We start from the raw sequence: 25,524 nt of genomic DNA on the forward strand, positions 1-25,524 counted from the left end.
AACTCATTTCAAATCATTTTATTGTTTTATTTTATTTAATGTTTTTTTGTGTTGTCAAAACAAACCCAATGTGCGTTGAAAAAGCGCGCACGCACATTGAATGATAAAAGCAGTGCTGTGTTCACTCACTCACGAAGCAAGGGGGCGCACTGTGCACAGAGAACAGCGCCTCTGCAGCTGAAGAAGACATGACCGGCTGTAAACATGGCGTCAGCCTTAGACGAGGATGAAATTTGCAAAGATGATTATTATTCGCTGTTAAATGTCCGAAGAGAGGTATGGATTGTTTTTGTGATTCGAATGGATGTGTGTGTAGGTCCGCGAGGTCGATAATAGTTAAACGTGTCCCGCCTCCGCCAGGTCCCTCACGTGTAATCTGACTTCACATTCAGTGTATGACCCACGATTTTGACTTTGGCTATACCTAACACAAGTTACTAGATCTGACAACCTGGTTACAAAACAAGGGACAGACTGAGAAGGTATTTATAACAATACGGATGTTTGGCGGTAGAGCATGTAAAACACATTTTGTTCTCAACTAGGGCTGCACAATATATCGCAATGAAATCGAAATCGGCTATTTGAGTTAGCGCAAATTATCAAATTACAAAGGCTGCAAATATTTTGGTAATGGATTGTCCTTTGCAAAGAATTAAATATCCTGCCTTTTTATAGCGAAATCTTCTACTTGTAATTTATACTTTTACACACATTTTGTGAAATTTCTGTGGCTCTGTCATAGTTTTACAGTTTATATGCAGCATTCTCTCAATTGTAATGATCCTGTAGTTGTTTACAATGTAATATAATGTAATATATTGCAAATATCCTCACAATACTTTACCTCCTACTGTCAAGTATACTATATCTCCATGTATGACCCTAAAACTATCTTATTTCCTAAATATATGTTTTTACAGATAAATCCTTGGACTTACCTGCTTTGTATTTGCTAATTTTATTTAAAGAAAGCATCCCCCATATTCTGTCAGATGTAGAACTTGAATGTGATCCTGTGCAATCAATCAGCAGTGGCACGTTGCAATGAAATGTTCAAATTTCTGTCAAAACTGCTCTCTGTCAGTACAAAATTTACATTGAATATGGAGTAGCTTCCCTTTTTCCATTTTTATTTTAAAAGTTGTGTTAAATATGTGTTATTTCTTGCAGGCCACACAAGAAGAACTGAAGGCAGCATACAGGCGACTATGCATGCTATATCATCCAGACAAGCACAGAGACCCTGAGTTAAAACGACAGGCTGAACAACTTTTCAATTTGGTGCATGAGGCATATGAAGGTACATATATTCTAGTTTGTTTCAGTTAGTCCTGCATTAAATGGTTAATTCATAAATTTACATTGAAAATCTCTATAGTGCTCACTGACCCACAATCCAGAGCAATCTATGACATCTATGGCAAACGAGGACTGGACGTGGACGGATGGGAGGTAATGCACAAAATTTGTTGTAGTTTAGTCAGATTTATTGTTTGATTTTACAGTGTTGTTTGAAAGGATGCTCATGACACCAACAAAACCATTATGAAGTAAAATTTTTGATTTTAGGTGTGAAAAAAAAAAATCTGAAAAAAATGTTACTGGCTATTTTATCATAAGGAATGGGTTATATTACAAACATGAATGAAAGCTAAAATAACATGATTTTGTTTTGTTTTTTTAGCTCTCTTATAGATATAAACAAATTTGATATTCTAATTTTGCATGTCTTTCTTTAAAATACATTTAATTATTTTGTTAAATATTACCCATCTGTAATCACAAGTATTATTCTTTGTCAAGTCCTGTTGTTTCCTCCTGATGTGCCTTGTCATATATTTGCACTGCAGGTGGTAGAAAGGAAGAGGACTCCTGCTGAGATTCGAGAGGAGTATGAGCGTCTTCAGAAGGAGCGTGAGGAGAGAAGACTGCAGCAAAGGACCAATCCCAAGGTGTGTCCACTCAAACAAAGTCACTCTATTGTGCTTGATCGATCAGCCTGTCACAACAATACATTTCATATTACATATACATATTACACATTCTCGAAAATATTGAAATAAACAAATATATAATATAATATTAAAAATCTCATAACACCATTGGGACTAGTTCTGTCACAATACTAAAACTTCAGTCTTAGTTTTTGATAACAAACCTAACTGAGACAATTAACCTAGTTTGATAAACTCAGTGAATCCTCAATGAACCATCTTGTAAATTAGACATGCTTCAGTAAATGCATAATGAAAATGCATTACTCTATAATTAAAAGTCTTATTATATATCATATTATATATCAAAATATGTGATTAGTACCATACACCACCACCAATATGGAACTGTTGTAATTATTATTACGATAGTAGTTATCATAAAATGCCTACTGATCAAGGGGTACAATTATTCAGTATAAAAATATAAATGTTCATGTAATGTTTTTTCAGGGAACCATTAGTGTTGGTATTGATGCCACAGACCTCTTTGATCGGTATGAAGAAGAATTTGAGGATATGGATGGAGGGGGAATGCCACATGTGGAAATCAATAAAATGCACATAGCACAATCCATAGAGGTAACATTTGATTGATTGTTTGTTAAGAAAACTATCGTGATAAACTTTGAAAACATCTATTGAGCATTCCTCTATAGGCCCCTTTAACTACAAAAGATACAGCCATTCTCTCTGGCTCCTTATCAACTCACAATGGCAATGGAGGCGGCACCATTAACCTGGCCCTGAGAAAGGTCACCTCCGCAAAGGGCTGGGGAGAGGTATGTAGGATTTCTTTCTCATTTGTTAACATTTATTGTGATACAGCTACAGATGGGCGATATTGATAAAAATGTGTTTATTTCTGAGTATCACAATTCATTGTAATCTGAAGGTATTTTGGCAGTCTAAAAGAAATGAGCTAAAATGGGGTTCAGTTGAGGTAGTGACAGACCAATATGAAAGGTCTGTAAAATTACCCATAAAAAAAACAGAAATATACTCTTGTTTTAAAGATTACTACAAGTTAAATAAATGTTTGAGTGTCCAATATAATAACACATTTTTGCATATCTTCAGAACAGTTACAGTATTAATAATTCTGTATTCCCTGCCTCTACTTACGACACATATAGATATTGTACCGTATGGAAAAAAATTGTGTATGTGTGTATATATGTATGTATATGTATATATATATATATATATATATATATATATATGTATATATGTATATATATATATATATATGTGTATATATATATATATATATATATATAACATTTATTTTTATTTTTTTCCATTTGTCACACACTGCATATTCTTTACATGTAACAGATAGAAATTGGGGCTGGGGATACTCATGGACCTCTTTTTGGAATGAAGATTTTTAGAAATTTGACACCTCGCTGGTACGTGCAGAACTCCACAAGACACCAAATGCAACAACATGCAACCAGCAATTATGTAAATCAGTTATTTTTTTTTGTTTTTAGCTTTGTAACTGCTCAGTGTGGGCTCCAGTTTTCATCCAGAGGGGCACGGCCTGGTTTTACGACAGTGCTAGCACGTCACCTGGACAAAAACACCATGGGCTACCTGCAGTGGCGCTGGGGCATGCAGTCCTCTATGAACACTAGCATTGTACGGGACACTAAGAGCAGCCATTTCACTTTTGCAGTGCAGGTGAGAACATGTGAGCCTGGTTTGAATTGGTTAATGTTAGTGTCATGTTGGGATGGTCTACTGTGATTGATCATTCGAAGTGCTGAGATTTAAGAGCAGGGTTATTTTTTTAAAAGTTAGGAAAATGTACTATAGTCAAGGTTAGTTTTAGGGAAATGGTTTAAGTGTAGGAACAGGATTATGTTAATTTTCAGAACATTGTTAAATCAGACAATTTATGCAAAATCTACATTTTAGAGCTTTTAACCATTTTTTACCATTTACCATTTACCCACTCAAAGTTGTATTTGGAGTGGTTTGTGCATGTTTAAGCAATCTTTAATTGCTTATTTTCAAGACGCCATATTCAGCTCCTGTTTTGATCGCTACTGGTATACACCCACTGCTCTCTAATTAAATTCTCTAATTCTCTCATTCTCTAATTACATTTTCTTAATCAGTGATACGCTTAGGATTCGGCAGCATTGTGGAGTAATTTTGCTACAAATTCCCCAAAAAATCATCTGCTTGCTAGCAGGATGTGTACCTATCTATAGGAGGTGCCAGCAGTTCCATAGTTCTTAGTTGTTATGACATTTGCAGTGACATTAGCTCCCATTGAGCACCTTTTTCTTTTATCAAGTCAGTTTAGAATTGAGATTTTAAAATGTGGAACGCATAAAAACAGTCAAAAATGTTCGGTCTGTTCATAGCAAAAGAAGCTAAAATATTACCATGGCAACCAAAGCTACACGATCTCTCCGGACCAGACTATCTAGCACTTGGACATGAGATAACACTAGTTTTCATTTGAACTGTTTTATTCACATTTCAGCTTGGCATTCCTCACACTTTTATGATGATGAGCTATCAGTACAAGTTCCAGGATGATGACCAGACAAAGTTAAAGGGCTCAGTCAAGTAAGTTTTTATGATTTGATATTTACAGTTGCGTGACACAATTTGCAATTTACACCTCTACCACCATCTCCTGGCTACACCTCTAACTCCCAGATGCCCATCTTATTCTAGTTTAATACCTCAGTCACTGTTTAACTCTGTTCTTTAGACTCTCACAATTGAATGGCTGCAATTATTATCAAACTGAAATTGCTGCATTTATCCAGGTAGTAGAAAAACCTACCCCCTTCTAGGGTTGTCATAAAATTCAGAAAATCAGATACTAATTAATACTATAACTAGTATGAAAAGTAGATACTCATATATACCAATACTAAAAGTCACATTAACGGGACAGAAATGGCATTCTGTTGTCTAAATACAGAGCGTTTCTTATTATCATTGTGTTATCAGAATCTGTATTGATTATTGAGAATATTACATTAGACACATACACATTGAGTTTGAAATTTTAGTATTGTGACAACACTAACCCCTACAAACAGGTTTTACTCCTGCAAAATACTCCTGAATGTGCTTAAGGTGTATTCACACGTCCTAGTTTTAGCCCAGTTTGAGTCCAAATGTAGACTTGGTTTTGTCCTGTCCTAGTTGTGGCTTAGTTCTGGAGTGGGTCCCAGTTTTGATGTGGTGAATATGCAAGTCTGAATGCCCCAAAGTGTGCAATATAAACATTGCATTTGCACATTGCATTTTGCACTTGTGCAGTCCTCATTTATAGTCAAGACATCTGGCAATTTTATTTACTGATGTTCCACTGTAGATGCAAATGGTGGTTATTCTTCTGCCATAGGTCCGGTTTCTTTGGCACAGTTGTGGAGTATGGTGCTGAGAGGAAGATCAGTCGACACAGTGTCTTGGGGGCAACTGTCAGCATCGGTGTGCCCCAAGGCATCTCCCTCAAAATCAAGTGAGTTTGGCCGACTGCAGTGTTTACACTGAGTCATGTCTAGAACTGTGTGTGTACAATCAACTTGTATTTTATCTCCTACTTTTACTGGTGATTTTTAATCTGTTTTGCCTTAGACTTAACAGGGCAAGCCAGACATATTTCTTCCCAATTCACCTGACGGACCAACTGCTGCCAAGTGCTGTCTTCTATGCCACAGTCGGACCACTTGTTTTCTACATTGCAATCCAGCAACTAGTTATTCGGCCCTACATGCGTGCCCAAAAGGAACAGTAAGAAACACAAATGAATGCAGCATAATGTTATATTGTTATGGATATATTTTGTGTGGTACTTTACATATTCTTTATCCCTGCTCTATACAGAGACTTGGAGAAACAGCGGGAGAGTTCAGCCTCCAACATTGCCAAGAAGAAACAGGAGGCAGAAGCAGCTGTGAGTATCTGGCAAAACCCTAACCCTATTTGCCATTCAAATTATTACTAAGGCAAAATTACATAATGCTGTCAAGTGTATAGGACTCAGTCTGTTATGTGATGCACCAAAAGGTCTACTCTACACTCGGGCCTTAGAGGATGTACTTTGTGTCATAGCCTTTTTTATCCACAGTTCAGAGTGCCTGGTGCATTCACACTAGAGTCCTGGTCTAGTCTTGGTTTAGTCTCAGATTTGGTCTTGGTTTAGTCTCAGTTCTAATGTGGTTTAAGATAGAGCAATATATTGGTTCCAATATTGGTGTTTGTGATATCTAAGGTAGGGATGCACCAATCCAGCTTTTTCAGTTCTTATACTGATTTTAATACTATGGAATTAAGTATTTGATTTAAGATGAGATAAAACTGACAGAACTGACTACAGAGCAACTTTTTTAGGCCAAACCAGAATATCGGGTGAACCCATATTTGGAAGCTGATATCCTTTCTAGCAAATTTGATATGAATATCTGATCCCAATATAGGATCTATACATCCCTAATCTGAGATTTCTTCCAGAAATCGGTATCAGTGCGATATTGAAAATTTAGCCAATATTTGGCTTCCTAATCTCTGTGTGCTCATGACACATGACACATGAGCATACAGAGATGCACTAATACAGCTCTGACAAGCTGGGGATGACATATTCCCAGACTAATTCAATTTTATTATTACTTTTACAAAAGTGAAAAGTTGATGTTTAAAATGTACAACAAACAACTGCCATCTACTGGTAAAGAAAATCTAATAAACTTGCAGAGAGTAGCTTTAAAGCCTTAAACAAAATACCCATTATGGTGAAAATGAATAGCTCTCTACATTGTTCATATATATTATATGCAATGTTCTTTTGTTTCACAGTTGTCTTGTTTACTTTTTTGAAGGTCTTGCTCATGCAGGAGTCTGTTCGCAGGATCATTGAAGCCGAAGAGTCTAGAATGGGTATTGTCTCTTTTACACTCTCTCTATTTGACTGTTGAATTGACTCTAGTATAATCTTTGTGTTGATATAAATGTATTTAGTTCATACCTGTTTTATTGGTGTATTTGGTGGTTTTTGGACGAGTAAATTGTGTTGCATTAGATTTATTCACCCTCAGACTAAATTGTAAAGGTAGCACTCAAATATTCTGACTACTACACTCTGTCTGCCCTAATTACAAAACATTTTATCGACCACAAATCTGGAAGAAATGGTTTGACACGTTTTGGTTTAGTATGATAACAGATTGGCTGTGCCTCAGCAGTCCTCCCTCTTTTGCTTTGTCGCCTGCAAAAGCCTTGCCAGAGGGTTTGTGAGAGCTAGGAATAGGTTAAGGGTTGCAGTTTAAATACTCCCTTCCTCCTTTCACAGTTTGAAAAATTGTTACCCCTGCTTTAATAAACACAAATGGAATTTCTATATATTTTTTTCTAGCTTTAACAGGACAAGATCTCCACAGTTTAAAATAAAAAATAACTCCCTGTATTATTTTTTGCTCTTTTAGGTCTCATTATCCTCAACGCCTGGTATGGCAAATTTGTCACTGATAATAGCAAGAAACATGAGCGAGCAAAAGTCATAGATGTTACCGTGCCATTACAATGTCTGGTGAAAGACTCAAAGCTTATCTTAACTGAAACCGCAAAGGTATGATTTCTTTTACTTCTAAACCCAAACATAACTTTTTAAGATTGTTTGTTGACATGGGGTTATTTTTTAGTCGGGACTGCCTGGCTTCTATGACCCTTGTGTGGGGGAAGAGAAGAGCCTCAAAGTGCTGTATCAGTTCAGAGGAGTAATGCATCAAGTTCTGTCTGGAGACACAGAGCCGCTCAGGATACCAAAACAATGTAAACTCTCCCACTTCAGAACACTAACTCGCAAAACGATTTTGCTTTATAACTTTGTTGTTGTTGCTTTTTTTCTTTGCAGCTCACAGGATCGATGGCGACACATAAGGATTACTGTGCTGACCAAAACACCTGCATCTGTGGTCTGACAGATGTGTGGTAGACCTCTGTTTTAGCTTATGTTCGTTTGAATACTTGTTACAGAGAACATGCATTTACCTTGTGATCTTTTAGTCATTTATACAGAGTGGAGTATTGTGATCACGACTGAATTCATCTATTCAGTGTTTATGGACAAGGTTGTGGCCTGCATAAATTGATACTATGATGCCAAAATCATTGCACACCGTTGGGATTTTGGGTATTTTGCCTTGCAGGTATCCATATACTGGTGTTATAGCATGTAATACATGATTGACTTATGTACTGTATTGTACACAAGCTGCAGTGCCTATGTGTGATTGAATATAATAAATGAACACACTTCTATTTCTCTCGTAAACAATTGTGTGTGTATTTTTGTTTGGCCATTCAACACACTGAAAGTCAGCAGTCTGCTATAGCCTATGTGTTTCTTAAGAAAATGATTGCCATACAATAGTTCACCTTTAATACATTACAAATTATGAGGCTAATGCAGCAACTGGCAACCTGTATAAATTGCAAACCTTTCCAGATGCTTACATTTATGATTTAACAAAGTAATCATAGATGAGACAGTAGAAGATGAGACCTTGTAGAGTAGAGGGATCTTGTGAAAATTAAAAATGGATGAACATCTTTTAATGCATTAAATACAATGCTGTTGTTATGCCAAAATGAGTAACTTTGGCTTTATGTAGAGGCGTAGCCCCAAGCAGTCCCAAAACAGGCTATGTCACATTCCAGAAGAAATTTACTAACAAGTATTTGGGGAAGTCATGGTCAAACCTAAAGTGATTAAGTAACTCGGTGTTTTTTGCAATAAGATTTTGGGCAACAGCTGTGACTCCGAAAACAGATAATAGGGATGTTTCTAAAAAAAATTATCAGTAAGCAGACCTAGTGGAACATAGTTGAGGGTCTTTTAGGGATTATAATAACAATCTTAGTCTCTGTAGGAAAGAGGACAGTCACTGGCATATTTCCCTGCAGCCCATTATCTGCTCCATTGGATGCCGGTCTATGTTCATCCAAAGATTCTCCTTTGTCTACACGTATTGAACTGCTTAATTCAAAGAGATACCTATTTCAGACGTGTTTCAAATGACTGCTGTTTTTGCAAGAGTTGCCTATGCTGTGAATTTGCCCATCTTGGTATTGGAGGAGATCTTCTATAATCTGCCTTGATAGGAGATTGTCGTTCAGTGTGTAAGCAACGAAAAATGTGTCTGACAATGATTCTCTGCAGAGGGAATGATGCAGTGAGGATTTTTTGCCCCAAAATGCTTCCAAGGCCCCGAATGGATGGAGACAGATTTATGTCCTGTGCAAAAAGTGGTGAAATCTAATCAAGAATCCCAGAGCAGAGGGTAGCCATAATTTCACCGTTCTTAATCAGCCAGAAGACTTGGCTTAGGTGTTGTTGAAAATTTGTAACAGCCACATATTTATTTTGTTGCAGAAGAGTTTAATTCTTGGCAAATTGCGTTAGATGGAAGTGATCATTGGGTGATACTGAAGCTTTATAAGCCACATCCAGATCACAAGGTCCATCTGAACTTTTTAGGTGAGTATTACTGATCTATTGCTTGTTTTCTAAAACAGACTATAAATTTAATGATCACTTTTCAAATACTTTAAAATGAGCTTGAAGTCTCAGGAGATTGATGATGAACAGAGTGGTGAAGTTTGTTCACTTTCTCTATGCAAATATTTAGCTGGAGTCTGGACTATTTCTCATTTAAAACTAATTGTGTGTCCTTATGAAATCTTATTTTGTCCCCAGTTTGTTCCTGTGAATATACAATCAAAGTGGAGTTGTTAAACAAGGATAAAAAGCGCATAGATAAAGGTCTGCGGGGGGGTATTTGCACTTTATACTGATGTTACCTGTTCGCTGGTCAGCTTTGCCTATAAAGCAAAGCACCTCTTCATCCTGTTGTTGTGAAAGCAAAATCTGTTATCAATTGGTCGTTTTGAATACAAGATAAAATATAACATAACTGCATGTTTCAGTGTTATTTGAGGATGACGGCATTTTGGCAAAATCTACCTCAGTTATGCCATGGGGATTCCAGTAAATAGTCTAGCTCACCACAATGGAGTATGCGGAGTGTCTGAATAATACACAAAATAAAGTAAAAAGCAACTCAGTAGAAAAGTGTCATGGCTAAAACTGCGTGTACTTGAGCCATTACAGATCGCTTTCACTTTCAAGGCCTATGACCTGAGGCTTGGATCGCTGCGACAATTATTTTCATTAATAGCTTTCCAATTGACTATACAGAAAAAAATGTTTTTTGCTCGTTACTGTTCACACAAACCCTTTTTTTCCTGTCCACTTAAAACCATAGACATGAACCCCGTTATTCCCAAAGCGCGTAAGGGGGCGTGGTCATGCGTGGGACTTCCCCCGCCCATGTACGTCACATTCCGGAAAAAGGAAATGCATTTTTAGAAATCGTAGTCAGACTATTCTAATAGAATCAAAACCGAAAGTAATGGTTAAACTATTTGTAGCGAAGTCTTCGAGTGTCACCTGTTGACCCCATACGGTGGTTGTGGCGACACGTGGACTTTAACTAATGTCTGTCGAGAAACCGATCAGTAAGTAGCCCAAGTAGTGAGCCTATACTTTGGGATAAAAGCTAATTCAACTGCAGTGTTTAAACCACGGGCGTATAATGCGATTTTTATTATAGATCTATAGGTTTAAACAACTGCTCTCTCCACAGAAAAGAAAAGATCAGTCATGGGTGCAACGTTTTCCAGCCGCTCATCCTCGGTGTCACCATTTGCAGTTTCACTTGTAAGTATAGAACTTGTTGATTTATTCACAAACTTGGTGTTAAACCATATGTTTATAGTATTTTATTATTATTGATGTGTGTTGTGTTGAATGGGATGCTCATTTGTGTTTGCCAAATACTAAGACTCAAATAAACCCAAAAATGCTTTTTATGATATTGTGCGCCTCAGTGACAGCTTATGGCATCTCAAGTTCAGCTGTGATTGTGTTGGTCTATAAAACTATTAAAAAACAATAACCACGAACAATAACCGCTATTTTTCCAGGAGTATTCTGTTCCTTTGGAGATACTGGAGGAGATCTTCCATAATCTACCTCATGATCAGGTGATTCGTTGTTGCAGTTTAGTGTGCAAACAATGGAAGGAAGTGGCTGACAGCGACTGTCTGTGGAGGGAACGATGCAGAAGAGAGGGCTTGTTGCCTCGTGATGTGACCAAGACCCCCGATGACTGGAGAATATATTATGTGTTATGCAAAAAGAGGAGAAATCTACTGAAAAATCCAAGAGCAGAAAGTGAGTTTACCATGCATGTATTCATATTAGTAGACTTGCTTAGGTACGTAGGTATATTTTACCTCTGCAGGTACCCATCCTTAGACCAGTCCAGATATTGTACTTGGGTCTTAGTCATGATTTCCTAGCTGCAAGGTGGCCTGCTTTAGTTTGATGGGGGAAAAGAGAAACCAGGGCCTTCAGAGTGCTAATTAGAATGATTCAGTTAGAAGACTTTGCATAGGTTCGTGGTAACGAATCACTTATGTCTTATCCTTTTTTTTTTTTTTTTTTTTTTTCCTCAGGTAATTTTAAGTACTGGCAAATTCTGTCAAATGGAGGTGACCGCTGGAAGATAGAGAGTCCCATGTTGCCACATCCAAATGAAAATGTTCAGAAAAACTTTGTGACCTCTTATGGGTACATATTGAAATGTATTGATTTTGATGTGCATTATCTAAAATACTAATTAAATTATTAATTATCAAATACTTTAGCATGTGCTTGAAATCACAAATTATTGACTTGAAACTGGAAGGTTACAACCCTTCATTTATGGACCAGTATCAACCACCAATCAAAATAACAGACTGGTGAGAAAGAATGTTTGTTTGACCGTATAACAAATATGGAGCATAATGTCCGTGTATGCTGTCTTTATGTTGATCTTGACAGGTATGCAGCACGTTGGGATTGTGCTTGTGAATATACAATTAAAGTGGAGTTGCTTTCTGGGAATAAAAAGTGCACACAGAAATTTGAACCAGAGACAATTTACTTTGAACAATGGAATGACCAGCAGTGGCATCAGGTGAGTGTCAAATTCAGGTTTTCAATGAAATAGTGGAAAATGTATGGTAATTAAATAAATGTGTTACTGATATTTTTGTCAGATGACGCATGTATTCACAAACTATGGCCCAGGAGTGAGATACATTCGATTTGTCCATGGAGGCAAAGACAGTCAATTTTGGGCAGGATGGTACGGAGTCCGAGTCACTGACAGCTGTGTTGAAATCTGTCCTGAAATTTAATCATTCATTCTGGCTCTGTCCAGATATTTTTAACTGCACTTTATCATTATTGCCTTTTTAACTTATCACAATGTCAAGTGAAAGAAACAATTTTTGCACTATTATCTAATTGAATGCAGTGGTTCCCAGACTTTTCTCATCCAAGATCCATTTAAGACAATGCAAGTAGTTGACTCAATACCATCAGATATGAGCCAGGTCTAAAACCGGGAATTATTCTAGGTATATACTATGGCTAAAGCTTGCTCTTGTTGTTGTTTAATGAGACAATTTCTACAGTTATTCTAAACAAACACACAAAGAAGAAAATGTGGATTAAAACACCATGCACCAGTGTGAGAATCAAAACTAATGAATACAAAATATAGCTTTATATGTACTTATTGTACTGTAATAGAATCATTATGTATTGGTTAATCATTTGTATCAGTCCTGTTTTTTGTGTTTTGGGGGGACATTTTCATTGCACTTTTACCTTATGCATATAAATATTCAACTCATATTTTCAGTTTCTTTTATACATCTCCTGCTTGAGCTACAATATGAAACTCAAAGCCAGACATTGTTTTGATTGTAATCACTAATAGTGATAGTGCTGAAATTTACAAATTAAATTAATATTTGTCAAAGTAAAAGAAATGGTCTATGCATATCACTTTCCCTGATGTAAACTGTCACAGCTTACTGAAATTGTTGCTCGTTGGTCATTCATTGGTGCTTAATCTGACTTCTTAAATACAGTACAGACAAATCACAATGCACAGCACTCATTTTGTAAAAACCTTTTATCAGTCCATTATAAATGTAATACAATTGATCTTTCAGTCACTTCTCTGTTTCAATGTTCAGATGTTAATCATGTGCATGACTATGGCATGTTTGCTCTTATCAAACAAGGCAAAAAACATAGTTTCAAATAGTTTATTACATAATTATATTGCTTAAGATAACACAATACAAGATGGAACTCAAGCCAAATAGTTCATTTTGATCCTGATCTCTAATAAGTTAGTTGTATTAGGGTATTTACAAGGCAAACTAATAAAACTAAAACGTTTTGATGATTTCATCAACTTCATTTTTTGCACGAAACATGTGGACACCAAACATTAGTGACGACACATTACGGTCCCATTGTAGTTTTGATATGGCAAATTCATTCTAAAGCTAAAAAAACCAAGAGCATATTTACACTATTAATATAGTATTGGTTACAATTGTTTTATAGCACTTGAGCAAATAAAGGAGAATACATCCTGTGATCTACAAACCTTTAAATTGGTCAAGGTCTTTGTTTAGATTTTATGAAACTAACTAAAAGGCACAACACAATATTAAAATGTTAAGAACTGACTTTCAAACTCAGTCTAAGTGTGTTTAAGTTGTAGTTCTCAGGAAGCATGCATAATATCTTCATGGAATGTGCAAATCAGTACTGTTAATCAAAATATGACAAGAGCGGAGTCTTTAGAGTAGCACACATTTACGTTTTTTCTTAGGTTCAGGTGGCTCCAGGGCAGCCAGTATTGCCTCATCAAACACATTCTTTAACCCTTTCTGTGGAGAGAAAATATGCATGTTCAAAACAGCTGTTCCCCTGAAAGAAAGCAATGTTTAAAGTATGTCAAAAGCAAAACAGGCTTGAGAAAAAGAAATGAAGCAAAGCAATCAAAATGTTATTTTATTTAAATTGTATTATACAAGACTTTACCCATGATATTGTCTCCGAGCAGACGAACATCTTATGAAAAATGCTGCAGTAGATAAATGTGTAGTTACACCTAATTAAATACTTTTAATACTGGGTCTTGGGGATTGGATATTAAGGTTTAAAATTCAAATGAACCCCAAAACATTTTACTTGCACATGTGGTATTGAGAAAATAATTGGCACTCAGCAAATAGGCAGCACAAGTTCATTATGATTGAGCAAAGTTAATAAAGAAAGCATACAAACAAAAGGGATGTTAATCAGAGTATAAAATAGCATGATTTCTGGAGTTTCATTGTAAGTAAGCAGCAGACAATCAAGAGGCAAAGTAGGACACAAGACATCAGAACAAACAGCATTTTCTCTTTCTTTGAGTTTCAGGGGGCTCTAAAGCAGCTAGGATTGCCTCATCAAAAACGTTCTTCAATCCTCGCTACAGAAAGAGGAAAAGACAGACAGACAGGCACACGCATCGTTAGATGGAGCAGTAGCTTAATGTTATTAGTGATAGCTAAAGTATTTTAGTATTGGGGAGTATTGCTGGTTTTCAGATTACATCACAGCATTCTAGGCCTGAAATGTTTAAAAAGTAACTTTTTGGGTAAAAGGTCAGCTACTGTTCCATTGTATTTTATTAAATGAATGCATTTATTCAATTATGTGTTTGCTTGTCTCTATGGAAGTAGTTAAGTTCAATGCTATACTTTGGAACATCCTGGGAAAAGCCACATCTCCAAAGGGTGGTGGAATTTAAACTAGAGACGGTGAAATTGCTTTTGTATATGTGCATATTTTTGTTGTTATTTTCACAGTTCCAGTGTCTAGTAACCAACTATCAAGCTCAGGATGTTTTAAAATATATTTCATATGAAAATTCTATATAAATCAATAGAAAAACTGACTGCCCCATCTGAAAATGTAACATCATTGTCTAGAATCTGAAAGCCACCAGCACACCCATTGATTTGTGTGCACTGTATCACATTTATTGCAAACAACGTACCTGTGTTAAGGCTGAGCATTCCACATATTTGACTGCTTTGAGATCCCGAGCCAGTTTTTCTGCTGTCTCTGGGGTGATGGGCTTCTGTTTGTTCTTGGCTAGTTTCTCCACCGTGGAAGGATCATCTCGCAAATCAATCTGAGTGCCTACCAACAGGAAAGGAGTCTTGGGACAGTGGTGGGTAATTTCTGGAACCCACTGAGAGATAGTAGAGAAAACATATAATCAGATATTATTAACAGCAATTGGTATATTTCATTTCATAAATATAAAACAAATGCCTTACCTTTTCTTTAACATTTTCAAAAGAGGATGGAGACACAACAGAAAAACAGACTAAGAAAACATCAGTCTGAGGGTAGCTTAGTGGTCGTAATCTATCATAATCCTCCTGACCTAAAAGAAAATCCCATATTGAATTGCTGTGCATATTAGAAAATGAAAACAGTTTTATAAAAACAGACAACAGATAACACAAATTCCTACCTGCTGTATCAAACAAACCCAAGGTGTAGGGTTCACCTCCGATCATTACAGTTACTGCATAGTTGTCAAACACCTATATTTGTAAAAGAGATAATAATCAGTGCCACATTATGTAGATAGAGACACTGTATAGTGGAGTACAATATACTCACAGTGGGTACGTATTCAGAGGGGAATTTGTTGGTGGTGTAAGAAATGAGGAGACAGGTTTTACCCACTGCTCCATCGCCCACCACCACACACTTGATCGTCTGCATCTTGTTGTGATTCGGCTGAAAGACGCAAAAATGTGCTGATAACACGGATTGAACATCAAAGGGTTTAATGACATTATATACCTCCTAATATGTCTTTGGCTAAGGATTCGTTACCACACTTAGCTACTCTGGTTGTGCCTAGCTTAGTGAAATCACAACACTGCTAAATGGCATCGTATTAAATGGAAAATATCTGTGTACTATCAAAATACAATGACAAGCCCAAAGCTATTAAAACATAGAATTAGAATTTACATTGAAATATGCCAGAGACCAGCACACACCAGAAAACTGTATAAATCTTTAGATAATATTAGCCTAGCCTCTAGCTGGTTAGTTAGCCAGCTTCCGATGAGCTAAGCTTAGCTTTCAAACTAAATGTTCAATCAGTAGATTTACGCACGCCCCGCTCATTATGTAGAGCCACAAACAAACAAACAGAAATGTTTGCTTGTGTCCAAATATGTCAGTATTTAGCTTACGTGCTGATTTTCCGTGGTCTTCGCCCGAGCTTAGATTTCTTTCGCCGGGCGTTGGCAGCAGCGGCAACAGCAGCAGCAGCAACTTACAGAAGATCCGAGCCTCCCAAGCCAGGCTGCACCGGGAAGTCAAGCTGGCCTCAAAACCACCGGAAATCACCGTACAACCTTATTAATACAGCTATAGCCCGTGAATGAGTGGACCTAATGTTATATCTGTGTAAAAGGATTCAATAGTCACTCTAAATATCACCTCTGTATAGTTTTAATGACACGCATGTGCTTCAATGATGAAAAGTAAAGTTGCCTGTTTTCTTGGAGTTTCCGGTGAAAATGACGTCACCTGTGCGGCCCTTCTGGGCTTGCACCATAGACTGGCTTGCCGCACGAGCCTCCCAAGGAGCTTCACGCGCGCATGCCGTGCTGCTTTGATGCTCAGCGTTGAACCAACTAGATAAATTCGATTTAAAAAAAAAAAAAAAAAAAAAAGAGACTGGCTTACTTACTTCTATGGCTTGTACATGGCCTTGCACTGGCATGAGCCTTTATCGTGTCTTCATATCTGTCAGTGTGCAATTCAGAGGGCTATTTTATTACTCTGCATTTATTTCAAAGTGCCATCCCTTGCATCTAGAGTCAAATTGTGTACAGGTAATGTACAATACCACATAACACAGTTGTAAACAATCTGAGCTATTTATTCTAATACCAATTTAATATGGAACATTGAGTGAAATCTACCTTATTAGATGCTACTTGTCGCCAATTCCATTCTTTTCAGCAGAAATCATACAATACAGCAGATGGCGCTAAATACTAGATTTACTAGTTTTATAGGCAACAAGTTTAGGCTATGGTCTATAACGGTCTAACGTTTTCATTATTTGAATCTTTTGACACAAGTTACAACTAACAAAGCTGGATATATTTACATTGTAGAACTGTAGAATTGTAACGCGTGGACTCTCAATCGGCATAGGAACACTCATTTGGCATAAAATTGTCTATTGAGCTCAACTTGTAGGCACTAGTCCATGATTGTTTGATCTAAGGTATAATTCCATCTGTAAAATAAATCTATCATAATGACAAGCCATGAACAGTAATGTTAATAATCTCAATACCGATTAATAATAAATAAATAAATAAAACAAAGAAATAACAGTTATATTCATTTTATAAAATCAAACTTTAGTTTGTGATATATTAACAACCATTTTACAATAAAAAGTCTAGAAGAAACATCTGATTCTCAGCTCCTCACAACAAGGTATATATTGACTGCATGTCTATACAAAGTAAAATATAATTCACATAATGAACTATTAAAAGAAAAAATATATGAGGAGCTAATTTAGAGACACTTGTAAAACCTATGTTCCTATAATGTAGCATGGTAAAAATAACCACTCTCAGCTGCTGCCCTTCTCTTTCTGTTCAGATTTTGCAGATCCATTTTGTTCAGGAGCAGGCTCCTCTACCATGGCTGACTTTTTCTGTGTCCCTGTGGGAAAATAAAGAGGTAATTATTTAGCTGAATGAAAATAGCTAACTCCTCAGTTCACACCAGGTGTGGGTTACCTGTCAAGTAGTTTCTGTGCATTCGGTGGAATAACAGGAGTCCAATAAATACAATGAAACCAATGCAAGCAATGACAACTCCACAAAGCAAGAAACTGTAGCTGCCTTTAGTCTGGATAATCTGTGAATAACAATAAAAAATAACATAATAAAAATGTATTTTAGGAAGTGACTTTGAATATTGCAGTTATATCAGACTTACTTGGCCAACAAGAACCTGCATTACCATCTCCCCCATCCCTGCACTTGTTACTAAGACAGAAGTGGCACATCCTGTAGAAAAGGAAAGAAAACAAATTCAAAGGTATTGCTTGTTTTCTATTATTGTATGTGATGTCCCTCTCTCAGAAGGTCAGGATAGTAATTGTTTAAGTAATATAAAAAATGTTTAATATAAATCATTATCCAAAATTTGTCCAATCATATCATACACATCTGCTTATTTTTGCTAAGTCTGTCAGTGGAGTTCAGTTTAATTTATTTGGGCACTTTAACTTGTATACATCATTAATAAACAGAAACACACATAGTCCAAAGGGCACATTCCAGGGAAAAAAAACATCTCCATGGAGACAAGCTTGTGGTGGACTTTCAACCAGAAATGTTACACTGGGCTGAAAAACACTTAGGCCTGGAGAATGTTGTGATGCCTGTGAAAGTGAGCGATACCTTGGTAATCCAGGATGTCTTCTGTATAGGAGAGCATACAGGGGAAGATACTGCTTAGGAAGAGCCCACACAAACAGGTGCCAACAAACAGAAAGATACTGCTGGTGTAGAAGATGAGCAGCATGAGCACCGTCACGATAGCACCTGCCTGAAATGAAAAACAAACCTCTGAGCTCCAAGTGTGTGGCATCACGGCAGCAAGCGTGCACATGCATAAATGACTCTACCAGGTTAAACATCAGAAGTCTAACTGGCTGGAAACGGTAGGAAAGAGGAATAGATAACAGTCGTCCTGCAGTGATGGCGGCCCAAAATATACTAGCCAGGTAACCAGCAATCTTATGTGGGATGTGCATAGGTGGGCTTACAGCATAGGTGTACACAAATCCTGCATATGCTCCCTGCAAAACACAAAGGTAAGAGTTAGTAACCTATGTCCTATTAGTAATGTAATGTAAGATTAAGATTAAGATTAAGAAAGGGCCACAATAAACAACACAATAAGCAATCATAAAAACTGCAATAATTTAAATGTGCACTATGTATATACACTGTAAACTGTGTGTATAGTTGTCTATACCCAAAGTTACAAGCGGGTGATATCCACTAGGCCAAGTTTCAGTAAGAATGCATGTTATTTTGAGCAATAAAAATATGTCATTTAATAAATTGAAAATAGATCATCTTAATCTATACAGTGGAACATTTCAGGCAAAGCAATAATATCTCCATGGAGATAAACTGGTGGTGAACCCTCCACCAGAAAAGTTGCATTGTGCATAGAAAATATAATTTTCTCTCCATACATCAAAAAGTTCAGTGCTATTATGTTGAACTTGCAAACCCTGAAGTTCAACAATCACCAAACATGTTCATTTATATATGACATTTATTTAATAGGAGGAATAGGCCCTTGAGATTTGATTTTGTTCCATCATAAAAAATAAATACTAAAATGGATTACTCACCACAATACCATCCGTCATAAAAAGCACCAGTCCGCCAAGAATATGAATCATAAAGAAAGACACGGGCAAACCACGCAGGTTATCATTCTGACAGCAACTAAAGATATCCCCATGACCTGTTTCAAAGCACAAGTCACACATAACAAATGATGCACCTTTTGCTTTTAAATGGGTGAATGAGCAGACAGGAACATCTGGACATTTCTATGCAAATGTATGACCTACCTCCTGTCTCGTGTTCTGCCGGCTCCACAGCCTCCTGGCCTTGCTGATTTTCCATGGCCAGTTCATCTTTGTCCAAAAGATGAGGAGTGCCACTGGGGAAACACGGGATCAGCTGCTCTCGATACATAAGATACAACACTGCCAGAGGTACAGGAAGCTAAAAGTGCAACACTATAGTTAGAGCTAGGCAATTAATTGAATTTTTATTAAAGGGCAAATATTATGCTATTTTCAGATCTATGTATGAATGTCACATCAAAAACATATCTGAAGTTGCGTTTTGTTTCACACAAATTCACACAAATTCTGCACATTCAGGCTTAGAGTTCTTCTCTCAAGCTGAAAACACTCTGTAGCACTTTGCAATGGCATGTGATAAAACAGGTGCATCACTGTGTTTTTAAACTCTATACACCTTCACTAGAATCATTTGGATGATTTTCCGCCTAAAATTACCAATTTCTACTGAAGTGAAGGTAAAAGGAGCTCTTAACTTGAAAGTAACCACTACGTGACATCACAAGGAGGAACAGAGCATTTTGAGATTTGGAGATGTAGACAGACTAATAATAAAGATTATTTAACATGAGGAAATTAAAAAAAATGTATGTAAGCTCTCAAGCATATTTTTTTTTATAATAAAAGACCTTTAAGATCCAGATTCAGTAATTTCAGATTGCCGGTGAGGAGGTTTGGAGTTAGAATTTGGACAGAGATGTTTTACTTTTTTTGTGTCTTAAATGGCAGATCTGTTTGTTTATGTTGAATATTTTAAATCATTAGTTTTAGTTTTGAAGACAAAATAAAATCCAAAATTGACACTGATCAATTTAAGGAAAAAATATGATACAAAAAAAAAAAAAAATGTTATGCTGCCCAGTCCTACCTTTAATAGATTTTTTAATTTGCAATTAACTTCTGAATAGTGTTTGAGCCTGTGTTATATTCAGGGCAATTATTTGTAAGATCTAATCAACAGCTTTTGTTTGGCCCCTTTGGCGTGACTGCAGAGGTGAAATTGGGAAATACAGAAATAAATGGAATAGCTTGGTTTCAGTAAGAGAGGCTGTCTAAGTGGCTATAGGTAACATGCAGACTTTGTGGTGATTTTGAACAAATAAAGCGTATAATGGACCATGTCTTGAATATAAAAATGATTGTGTCCAATATTTTTTATAAATCATATATTTGTATGAATAATCGGATTGGTGTTTGTTCTTAAGAATTGTCGAAATGATCCACTGTGTCCAAGTCCTTTTCCTTGTAGATTTCCTTGTCATATAGTCATATTTCCAGAGACAATATATAAGATTTTAATGGGAATATTGGCTTTATAACACTAATAAATACACTTTTACAAGCCTCAATAAATCATGAAGAAAGATTTAATTTATAATGAACAATTTGTTTATTAAGAATGACTCAAATAACATCCTAAAATTACCCCATTCATGAAGTCGTTACTAAGCTTGAATCATTCCTAATAACCTACTTGGTCATTATGAGTCATGTCTTTGTTCGTGCTTTATTAAGGCAATCAATTAAGGTTATTAAATGGTTCCTCTTAAAGCAATGTAGCCAGGTTCTTACGTTGATGAGAGCCATGATCCAAAAGGCATACTGCACGCTGGACTCCTCTTCGCCAAGAGGGGGCGCTGTGCTCTGAGTGATGTTGTGCTCCACGATGGGACTGTGCCTCAGCAGGTTCCTAAAGTGATGTATCATCTCCGTCTCATTCCCCGTGTGGTTCCCACATCCCGATTCAGAGAGGAAAGGATCAGCAATCAGAGGACTCACCAGGGCTCCAAACCCGATGAAGAAGTGAAGAGCCTGCAGAAAGGAGAAAGAGAGGCCAGACACTTAACTTTCCCAAACTTTTCCCAAAAAAAACCTGCTGACCACAGTGAGTTTGTTAAGCTACTTCATTTAGGAGTCATTTATATGTTAATTCCTTGTCTAGATAAGTGCTGACAATAACTTACCTGCAGAAAAACAGCTGAATCTTTCTGATAGATTGTAACGAGTTGTATGTTAGCAATTGTGTCAATAACGCCCATGGCCAGTCCAGAAACAGCCATAGCAATAGCCAGCATAAGCACATTGTTGCACCAGGGGATGATGGCAAAGATTATTGAAATGATGAGAGCTGAGACAAACAATGCTGAGAGTGCACTGAATAACCTTGAAGAGTAAAAAATAATATATAATGTTAATGGATTTTCTAATGAAGAGTTTGTTTGCAAAAACAGATAAGTGCCATTTTAAAAAGTCATCAGAGGTTTGCAGTTTACTCTTTGTATAGCATTGTTTTCAAAAGATTTTTTTTTTTTTACTTCTAGCTAAATATTATATTCCCTCCTTCCTTGATTAGATCCACAAGAAAAAAAAAATCTATATTCAATAATAATAGCTGAATGTATCAAAAAGGACTTCATGGTAATTTTTCAAAATGTAGATATCTATTTTTGCAACTGAACTCAACTCTTCATATTCAGATGTTTACAAGACTTACGTCCTCTTAAAAACCCCGCCAACAGAGCTGCCAACTAACAAACAAAACTGCTGGGCAAAGAAGACCCAGGTAATTTCACTGAGTGTGGATTTAGTTTGACATTGCAAGTCCAAAATGGTAGGTCCAAGAAACGCTATGCACAATCCAAAACTGAAGAAAACACTCCAGTAGGTCAATGTGTGATGGGCATTCCTTTTGAAAAGCGTTACTATTCGCTCATCCACAAACATCTTGTACAGAGCTCAATATACAGCAGAAAGATCACCACTACAATGTCTTCAACTAAGAATCCAGGTGGTCTTTTAATGCTTTGGGCTCCCACCTCTTTTTATTGCCCAACTGAAACGGATGTCCACTTGAGTTAATGGGTAAAGCTCAACTCTTTCTTACAAAATATGAATGGAGTCAATGATTTCCATCAAAAAAATATCCTGTTGAGGTGTCTGTTGATATGTCACAACACTTTCAGATGTACCAATGGGAAAATGAGTCACTCAACATGACACACATAGGACACTATGGTACCTTACTCTTCTCGATCTTAAACACAGTGAATTAATGGAATGATTTCAGCATACATGTCCTTTTAACCACTCTGATTGTATGTGTTTAAAATAAAATAGGTTTAACTGCATTCCAATGACTTACTAGATATTTAAATACATAACAAATACACATAACTATGCAGGGGTCACCTGTTTGTCTGCATGGAGTTATTGCACTCAGTCTAGAATGTTATGACGATAAGATGTTCATGTTAGAGTGTAGGACGCTCAACCAGATACAAGTTGAAAATTAGTACTTGATACACTCTGTATGCATTGCATCAGCGGCAAGCTTTGTTTTGTAACTATGTCTGATTGCATTATGCCAAATAAATAAATAAAAAGTTGCACTGCATGGAAATAAATAATTAAATGGCAAAAAAAGAAACACATTTATTTTATTTTGGGTCATCCCTTAAAATTAGTTATCTTATACTGAGGGAATTATACTAAAGCCCACAATGAATTCTACAAGTAAGTTCTACACCTGCAAAATTACAATTACAATTACAATTATAAAATGTGCACATAGTTTAGAGCGGCTGCATAGTATAACCATAGCCTATAGTAAATGGTAAAGGTCTTCACCATGTCACTAATTTACTAAAATCTGGAACTCACTGCAGGCATCCTTCAGGTAACAGGCTTTGGGAAGTTTTTCTGTTTACACAAAAGGCATTCATTGACACTAACCCCCCCCACACACACTTCCTCTATTTCAAATATGGTCAAAAGTAGGTTCTTTGAGTAATTGTCAACTAATGGAAATCTATGAGGCTGTGCACACAGACGTTAAAAATAAACAGGTGGTGCATGCTCAGTGAGTGAATGATTTTAAACTCTATTTTTATATCAAGACCCAATTCAGCCTTTTCTAATAATACATTTTACATAATAAAATATGCATGTGTAAACAACAGCTACTTCCAGGGCCTATACTGACAAATAGAGGTGGGTTGTATATCGATTTAATGACAAATGAGATGGAGATGTTATTGCTTTGCCTGGATAGTTCCACTACTCTGGCAAAGAAGACCTATTGTGCTTGTGTCTGCTATAATATTAATCTATGACAACCGTGGATAATTGTTATAATTTTGACATTTTAAATTGCAATATTCATCTAAAACAACTTAATAAAAGAAACAAGTCCACTGGGTTAGAAAACTGCGGTACCCAGTGAGAGCTGACATTGTCGTAAATGTCATCACAACAAAGAGCCGTGATGTTGTCACAGCCTCGGATGGATACCTGCTGATCACTCTAGCAAGTCACAAATTTTTGTTATTTTTGTTAATATGTGATGCTGCTGAATTCTACACATATCATAGATTAAGAAAATAAAACTGGATAAAGATGCAAGTACAGAAAAGCGTCCATATATCGGTAACAGTGAAAGCTGAAATTGATCAGCAAAATGGTGTCTTGCAAATAAGTGATTAAAGATTGCTTAAACATGCACAAATCACTCTAAATACAACTGAGTAAATTATGATAAACTTAACAAAGGTGATGCCACCTGTCAGACCCCACTCATAAGAATGCATGTTTTTAAATATTAAGCAATAAAGACACTTAATTGAAGTAAATCAAGACTGACCAGTTTAATGCCATACTGTGGAAAATTTTAGTCAGACAACTATCCAGCAAATCCCCACAAGAAAGGTGACTGAGAGCATCTTTAACCATCTTTTCAGATTCAACACAGTTTGTTTTCTATCATCATATCGCTTACCGTCTACTGACTAGAACTGTTTACTTAATACATTTGGTATGTTGATGAAAGCTACACAGAAGGGCAACACATTAGGTGCCGATTGGAAAGGGGACAAAGCAGAGTTGCCATGTTGCTTCCTCTGAGTCTCATCTCCATAGCCTGACATTTAGCCAACTCTCAACACAGGGCAGTGCCAGGAATGTGACAGGAATTATAATTTCATTACTCTGTTTTCTCTCTGGGCCTGTGTTGCACTTTTACATCATTTTATCTGCAGTGTGAAAGAGTCACCCAAGTAAAGACTTGTTTAAGATGAAGTAAGGGCACAAATACAAAATGCATGTTAGAAAAAAAAGTATGTAGAGATTAATCAATACTATTGTCAATAAAACGATATACTTATTTGAACAAGTATGGGTACAGGGCAAACAGAAATCACATTAATAGGACAAAGATGGATTTTCCCTGAATAATTTGAATAATTTTTTAATAGTCTTCGTTGTCTATATCAGAAATAGTATAAAAATGTGTTATTATTAGTATAAAATACTATAAATTATCTTGAAAGCAGAATTGATTATGATGCCCTTTCTTATAAATACTATAAACAGCAATCAAATAGCCAATAGGTATGTGATATGGACAAAAAATTATATCTGGAACGAAATCCATGCGAGACAGATAATGTTTGTAAAATCTCAACTACAGGCAAGTAGGTATATGAAGGTGCACTATGCAACTTTTCTGGTAGGGGCCCCAACACCTGATTAAAATGTGTGCATTTTGATGAGTGTTAAATAAAATATTGTATAATACTCTTTATGTCTTTATTGCTGCATCTGATATGTTAAAAAGTGCACATTTGTTTATGAATGAATTGTTTCTAACATACCATATTATGATATTTTCTAATCTGGTACAATATTGTTACCTCATCAAAACATATCTGAATTTGTGTTTTGTTTCATTCACATGTTTAGCACACAAATCCTGCACATTCTTCTTTAGTTATTCTTTCAGACAGAAAACACTCTGTTCCACCTTGTGATGTCATGTGGAAATACATATATATTTGCACAATATAGATAAA

The 25,524-nt window shown here is 36.3% G+C and overlaps 4 protein-coding genes across 5 annotated transcripts; 2 read left to right on the forward strand and 2 right to left on the reverse strand.

Moving 5' to 3' along the window:
• The first annotated feature begins 143 nt into the window (after positions 1-143).
• On the forward strand, positions 144-8,307 carry dnajc11a (DnaJ (Hsp40) homolog, subfamily C, member 11a). The gene is made up of 16 exons (XM_055165688.1): positions 144-276; positions 1,174-1,303; positions 1,382-1,455; positions 1,854-1,955; positions 2,451-2,579; positions 2,657-2,779; positions 3,336-3,409; positions 3,494-3,683; positions 4,498-4,583; positions 5,377-5,493; positions 5,610-5,765; positions 5,859-5,928; positions 6,854-6,911; positions 7,457-7,599; positions 7,673-7,802; positions 7,885-8,307. Exons 1-16 carry the CDS (start codon positions 205-207, stop codon positions 7,908-7,910), a joined length of 1,680 nt encoding a protein of 559 aa, XP_055021663.1. The 5' UTR covers positions 144-204; the 3' UTR covers positions 7,911-8,307.
• A 2,072-nt stretch (positions 8,308-10,379) lies between these two features.
• Positions 10,380-12,698, forward strand: LOC110164791 (F-box only protein 6-like). Its single transcript, XM_020929912.2, has 7 exons — positions 10,380-10,550; positions 10,679-10,752; positions 11,019-11,268; positions 11,553-11,667; positions 11,745-11,840; positions 11,923-12,058; positions 12,141-12,698. Exons 1-7 carry the CDS (start codon positions 10,529-10,531, stop codon positions 12,279-12,281), a joined length of 834 nt encoding a protein of 277 aa, XP_020785571.1. The 5' UTR covers positions 10,380-10,528; the 3' UTR covers positions 12,282-12,698.
• Positions 12,699-13,048: 350 nt separating this feature from the next.
• Positions 13,049-16,550, reverse strand: LOC110164792 (cell division control protein 42 homolog). Of its 2 annotated transcripts, none has more exons than XM_020929913.2 (6): positions 16,221-16,547; positions 15,634-15,753; positions 15,482-15,554; positions 15,282-15,391; positions 14,996-15,193; positions 13,049-13,838 (listed from the first exon to the last, which is right to left on the reverse strand). In XM_020929913.2, the coding sequence occupies exons 2-6, from the start codon at positions 15,736-15,738 to the stop codon at positions 13,749-13,751; spliced, it is 576 nt and encodes a 191-aa protein (XP_020785572.1). In that variant the 5' UTR covers positions 15,739-15,753; positions 16,221-16,547; the 3' UTR covers positions 13,049-13,748. The 2 variants fall into 2 exon arrangements, with proteins under 2 accessions (XP_020785572.1, XP_020785573.1); XM_020929914.2 differs by lacking the exon at positions 13,049-13,838 and adding an exon at positions 13,937-14,425 and having other exon boundaries at positions 16,221-16,550.
• Positions 16,551-17,502: 952 nt separating this feature from the next.
• On the reverse strand, positions 17,503-22,458 carry mfsd4ab (major facilitator superfamily domain containing 4Ab). The gene is made up of 10 exons (XM_020929516.2): positions 22,173-22,458; positions 21,643-21,841; positions 21,251-21,490; positions 19,661-19,817; positions 19,436-19,551; positions 18,695-18,868; positions 18,468-18,615; positions 18,001-18,071; positions 17,799-17,919; positions 17,503-17,721 (listed from the first exon to the last, which is right to left on the reverse strand). Exons 1-10 carry the CDS (start codon positions 22,400-22,402, stop codon positions 17,630-17,632), a joined length of 1,548 nt encoding a protein of 515 aa, XP_020785175.1. The 5' UTR covers positions 22,403-22,458; the 3' UTR covers positions 17,503-17,629.
• Positions 22,459-25,524: the final 3,066 nt, after the last annotated feature.

This window comes from Boleophthalmus pectinirostris, unplaced genomic scaffold (genome assembly GCF_026225935.1).
Source record: "Boleophthalmus pectinirostris isolate CB_2022bp ecotype Guang Dong unplaced genomic scaffold, ASM2622593v1 HiC_scaffold_8, whole genome shotgun sequence".
NCBI classification, from domain to species: Eukaryota; Metazoa; Chordata; class Actinopteri; order Gobiiformes; family Gobiidae; genus Boleophthalmus; species Boleophthalmus pectinirostris.

What these genes read in the sequence shown, in the direction of transcription:
- LOC110164792 (XM_020929913.2), bottom strand. Translation starts at nt 15,738, where the DNA reads ATGCAGACGATCAAGTGTGTGGTGGTGGGCGATGGAGCAGTGGGTAAA. An exon ending in CCTCTGAATACGTACCCACT is followed by an intron (nt 15,555 to 15,633) that starts GTGAGTATATTG and finishes TTACAAATATAG; the next exon opens with GTGTTTGACAACTATGCAGT. An exon ending in TTGAAAATGTTAAAGAAAAG is followed by an intron (nt 15,194 to 15,281) that starts GTAAGGCATTTG and finishes ACTATCTCTCAG; the next exon opens with TGGGTTCCAGAAATTACCCA.
- LOC110164791 (XM_020929912.2), top strand. Translation starts at nt 10,529, where the DNA reads ATGTCTGTCGAGAAACCGATCA. An exon ending in GTCTGTCGAGAAACCGATCA is followed by an intron (nt 10,551 to 10,678) that starts GTAAGTAGCCCA and finishes CTCTCTCCACAG; the next exon opens with AAAAGAAAAGATCAGTCATG. An exon ending in GAAAAATCCAAGAGCAGAAA is followed by an intron (nt 11,269 to 11,552) that starts GTGAGTTTACCA and finishes TTTTTTCCTCAG; the next exon opens with GTAATTTTAAGTACTGGCAA.
- dnajc11a (XM_055165688.1), top strand. Translation starts at nt 205, where the DNA reads ATGGCGTCAGCCTTAGACGAGGATGAAATTTGCAAAGATGATTATTAT. An exon ending in AGAAATTTGACACCTCGCTG is followed by an intron (nt 3,410 to 3,493) that starts GTACGTGCAGAA and finishes TTTTGTTTTTAG; the next exon opens with CTTTGTAACTGCTCAGTGTG. An exon ending in AAGTTAAAGGGCTCAGTCAA is followed by an intron (nt 4,584 to 5,376) that starts GTAAGTTTTTAT and finishes CTTCTGCCATAG; the next exon opens with GTCCGGTTTCTTTGGCACAG.
- mfsd4ab (XM_020929516.2), bottom strand. Translation starts at nt 22,402, where the DNA reads ATGTTTGTGGATGAGCGAATAGTAACGCTTTTCAAAAGGAATGCCCAT. An exon ending in TTATGACGGATGGTATTGTG is followed by an intron (nt 18,869 to 19,435) that starts GTGAGTAATCCA and finishes TGTGTTTTGCAG; the next exon opens with GGAGCATATGCAGGATTTGT. An exon ending in GACTTCTGATGTTTAACCTG is followed by an intron (nt 18,616 to 18,694) that starts GTAGAGTCATTT and finishes TTTTCATTTCAG; the next exon opens with GCAGGTGCTATCGTGACGGT.